The sequence below is a fragment of the Oryctolagus cuniculus genome, chromosome 14 (genome assembly GCF_964237555.1).
Source record: "Oryctolagus cuniculus chromosome 14, mOryCun1.1, whole genome shotgun sequence".
NCBI lineage: Eukaryota > Metazoa > Chordata > Mammalia > Lagomorpha > Leporidae > Oryctolagus > Oryctolagus cuniculus.
Genome location: NC_091445.1, coordinates 37,817,003 through 37,821,729, shown reverse-complemented (window position 1 = coordinate 37,821,729; position 4,727 = coordinate 37,817,003). Strand labels below are relative to the sequence as shown.

General features: G+C 54.1%; 1 protein-coding gene across 1 annotated transcript; it reads left to right on the top strand.

Moving 5' to 3' along the window:
- The first annotated feature begins 2,080 nt into the window (after nt 1-2,080).
- TMEM174 (transmembrane protein 174) lies at nt 2,081-3,918 on the top strand. The gene is made up of 2 exons (XM_002721110.5): nt 2,081-2,805; nt 2,982-3,918. Exons 1-2 carry the CDS (start codon nt 2,180-2,182, stop codon nt 3,085-3,087), a joined length of 732 nt encoding a protein of 243 aa, XP_002721156.3. The 5' UTR covers nt 2,081-2,179; the 3' UTR covers nt 3,088-3,918.
- The last annotated feature ends 809 nt before the right edge of the window (nt 3,919-4,727 follow it).

Genomic DNA, 4,727 nt, shown 5'->3' with positions numbered 1-4,727 from the left:
AGGTTTGTCCTGAAGCAAGGAGTGACATTTTGCTGGGAAAAACATCTGATCTCCTGGAGCACTTGGGATTAACCTTGGGTAGGGTTTCCCAAGGTTCCCTGCTGATGGTCCTTGTATATTTTGGTTCTATTGGCCTGAATTGGGAACTTGGATTTTGCCTCTAAAAAAAAAAAACAGTGACTGTGGGGTACAGTGGGTCAAGCCTCCACTTGGGGTGCCAGTGTCCCATAGTGGGGTGCCTGGCTTGAGTCCTGGCTCCCCTGCTTCCCACCCAACATCTTGCTGATGTGCACGCTGGCTGGCAGCAGATCATGGCCCAAGTACTTGTACCCTGCCACCCACATGGGAGACCCAGGTGGAGTACTGGGCTGTCGGATTTGGCACAGCCCAGACCTGGCTGTTGCAGGCATTTGGGGAGTAAGCTGGGGGATGGAAGATTTTTGTTTATCTGCCTTTCAAACAAAAATAAAATTATTAAATATAATAGAAAACTTTGATTTTGGGGGGAAAAAGTGGCCCAGGTGATATTTTTTTTAATTTTTTTAAAAGTTTTTTTATTTTTTGACAGGCAGAGTGGACAGTGAGAGAGAGAGAGACAGAGAGAAAGGTCTTCCTTTTTGCCGTTGGTTCACCCTCCAATGGCCGCCGCGGCCGGCGCGCTGCGGCCGGCGCACCGCGCTGATCTGATGGCAGGAGCCAGGTGCTTTTCCTGGTCTCCCATGGGGTGCAGGGCCCAAGCACCTGGGCCATCCTCCACTGCACTCCCTGGCCACAGCAGAGAGCTGGCCTGGAAGAGGGACAACCGGGACAGAATCCGGCGCCCCAACCGGGACTAGAACCTGGTGTGCGGGCGCTGCTAGGCGGAGGATTAGCCTAGTGAGCCGCGGCGCCGGCCTCCAGGTGATATTTATCATCAAGGGACACTTAAGAAGCCCTGCCTTGGGGCAAGAGTGCAGCTTTCTCAACTCTGCTGAAAGAAGCTGAGAGATGTCTGTGTGGACAGACAAGGAAAGGGAGCGGGCTACAGTCACCACCAGGGAGAGGAGGAAACACAGGCTCTTTGGAACTTTTGGCGTTCAACATTGTGCATTGTCATGGATCAAGCTACTTCTCTAAATCAGCTTGGGTTTGGTTGCAAAATGCAGCAGGCTCAAAGTCACAGCTGTTGGATTTGCTGCCTAAGTGGCCACCCTGACGGGAGCGTCTGCAGCACCTGTCCCTGCCACGTCACGTCCCTCCTGCTGCCGACTCAGTCTCTGCCAGGGATGTGCAGCATGGACAGGTTTCCAATGGCATCCTTCCTTTCCCAGGGCTGAAATGACTCCCCAAGTTCAGAAAAAAAAAGGCAGGTCAAGAAGGAGCAGGACCCCAGAACTGTGTGAGCATAGTTGCTAACGTTGAAGTATTGCTGCGGTTTGAGTGTGTTCCCCTAAAGGTCAAGTCCTGAACACTGTATCCCCCGATTCGTATGTTGGAGGTCATTAGGGTCAGATGAGGTCAAGAGGCAGGGCCCTGATGACCTTAGCGGCTGTCCAAGAAGAGGAAGAGACCTGAGCTGGCCCACTCAGCCTGTCTCCCCATGGCATGATCTCTGCCGCGGGGTACTGGAGTTCTCAGCCTCCAGATCGGTGAATTTATCTGCCCTAGAAATCATACAGTTAGCGGTCTTCTGTCCAGCACTGGAAACAGACGAAGACAAGTGTCATTGTCACCATCATCCTAGCTGCCTCAGGAACCCACACGCGGTCCGAGCCCACACGGCTGTCCGTCCCGACTCCTCCTGGGCTGACCAGCAGGACAAACAGAACGTGGCCGAGTTAGCTCAGGCACTCCCACAGGCCTGGTTCCGGTAGTACGGAGCCAGCGGGAGCAGTGTTTACAAGGTTGTTGGCAGGGCACCTGACCATGCATTTTTTAAAATGAGTGAGCGAATGAAGTGAATCGGAGACGTGGCTTGTCCCTGACCTGCCCATCACAGCCCTCTGCTTGTGGGCAATTTATGAGGAAACTTCAGGCTCCACTTCCCAGACCTTTATCCTTCCAAACGAAGTCCAGCCCTGGGCATGTTATACTCTGTTAACCACCACAGCCCAAAGTTCTTCCAGCCTCAGTCTGAACCTGGGACTCGCGGGCTCTCACGGCCCCGTCCCCCTAAGGAGCGGCCCTTGAGCGCAGAGTCATGGAGCCGGGTGGCGGGCGCCTGGAGGACTTCCCTCTCAACGTGTTTGCCGTCACCCCTTACACCCCCAGTACTGCCGACATCCAGGTGTCCGACGACGACAAGGCGGGGGCCACCTTGCTCTTCTCGGGCATCTTCCTGGGACTGGTGGGCATCACGTTCACCATCATGGGTTGGATCAAATACCAAGGCGTCTCGCATTTTGAATGGACCCAGCTCCTGGGGCCCATCCTGCTGTCAGTCGGGGTCACGTTCATCCTGATCGCTGTGTGCAAGTTCAAGATGCTCTCCTGCCAGCTGTGCAAAGAAAACGAGGAAAGGGCCCTGGACTCGGAGCAGACTCCAGGAGGACAATCGTTCGTCTTCACCGGCATCAACCAACCCATCACCTTCCACGGGGCCACCGTGGTGCAGTACATCCCTCCTCCTTACGCACCTCAGGAGCCCCTGGGGATGACCGCCCCGTACCTGCAGCCCGGAGCGAGCCCCTGTGGTCTCCTACCCACTGCGGGGGTAGTGGCTGCGGCGCCGAGTCCTCCCCAGTACTATAGCATCTACCCACAAGGCAATGCCGCGTTTGTGGGTGATGAAGACTGGCCGTGTGTCGTGGATGGTAGCAGTGACAGGTACAGCGTGTGGGCTGGGGATGTTCCCCTTTGCAGCTGGTGGTGACCTCTGGCTGCGTTGCTCTCGGATTGAGAGGGCTTGTGGTTGACTCTGCAGCCTGATGCCCAGGAGGGTGGCTTTGTGTTGGGCATAGGTTCGGGCTGTGATGCATCTATGCTTCCTGTTCCTGTTTCAGGTCCAGCTGTGACGCTCCGCGGCCAGAGGAGTCCCAGCTGCCCGAGGGGGACTGTGCCCGCTTCTCTCCCCCGCCCTACGAGGAGATATACTCCCTCCCACGCTAGAGACGGCTGTGCATGGGGACCGGGGTCGCACGTGGGTCCTTGCTACCTGGCAGCTGCAATGTTCTATGCAGCCTTCAGAAGTCAGATGGCAGAGCGGCCTGACAGAGGTCACAGGGCAGTAAAAATTAGGCTGGGCTGGGGAAATCCCCTTGGGTAAAAGAATCGCCCATGGAAGGCTCAGGAGCAGCTGTTCCACCTGCTTGTCCATCACCCAGTCTCTTCCCTATTTGAAGACCTCTGGGTATCCATGTAAGCTTCGACGGCCAAGGGAGAAATCGCAACCTCTGAGATCTGGGGAGTTTCCACAGCTGGGAAGGGGGAGGGGTGACAGGAGGACAGCTCAGGTTTCTGGTGCCCTTCACTGGTCCCAAGGCGGACTTGGTGGCCCAAATGACACTGCTGCCACCTGGTCTCTCCTGGAGACCCTGGGCATCTTAAAGGTTGCAAAATAAGTAAATACAACGGAATAAAATAAAATACCGTCTTCTGTAAGACAAGTATTGGACGGCTGGCTAAATCATATGAAAGGAATAATAGTAGGATATGATGGGAATAAATCCTGAAGGTGTCACTGCTCCCAGTGACTCCTGGCTGCTGCTGTTCTCTTTGGTGGAGTTGAACCTTGAAGCGTGATGTGCATGAGGGGCTCTTAGCCCACTCTGGTCAGGGGCGGGGCCGGGCATGAGCTCACCACGCCCAGGGCAGCACAGAACACATGCACCTGTCTAGGCACTCGGAGATCTCAACCGCTGGAAAATCATGAATTGTGGAAGCAACCTTTGTGGCTAAGGTCAAGCTTACTTTCTTAATAAAAAAAAATACTTGGATGTTCTTCAGCTCCTTGACTGTGAATTATGTACAGAGCAAGTAGGGGCAGGCGTTTGACCCAGCGGGCCCAGATGCCCGTGGGGAGGCTTGCATCCCATAGCAGAGTGCCCGGGTCACCGTGCCAGCTCTGTCTTGATTCCAGCTTCCCTGCCAGTGGGCACCCTGGGAGGCAGCAGGTGATGGCTCAAGTGCTTGGGTCCCTGCCACCCTCATGGGAGACCCAGACTGAGTTCTCAGGCCTCGGCTCTGGGGAGTGAACCAGCTCATAGGAGATCTCTATGTCTGTCACTCTCTTTGTCTCAGAAATAAATTTTAAAAAAGAGACAGTTTAAAACTATAGATTTTAAAAGATAATGTTTTCCTAGACATGGAAGTAAGGGACTCCAGGTAGGGGTGAATCATCCCAAAAGAAGACCCAGGATTTAGCAATTCTTCAAAGTTTTGGTACCATGTTTGTGGGCACGATGGTTTTTACTTTTATCGTATCTGTTTTCCAAGGGTTGGGGTAAAATGGACTTGCTATATTGTGTGATTTCTACCATATTGTAGGGACAAGTCCTTTTCGTACTCATTCCCATGATCGGTGATAGAAACTGGTGGAAAAAACACGATTCAGTTTACAGGCCCAGGAAACTGTTTCATTTGGTTAACAAGCACACCCATGTGGCGCCCTGGGGGCTGAGGCTGGTGGGGAGGGCCGGATGGCCCTCTGTGTTCTGATCACTTAGCCCTGAGCTCGCTGGCAAGGTCAATGTTGTGTCCTTAATTGCCTTCTGGGTGGCGCGCTATCCAGGAAGCGTCCAGAACCTGAT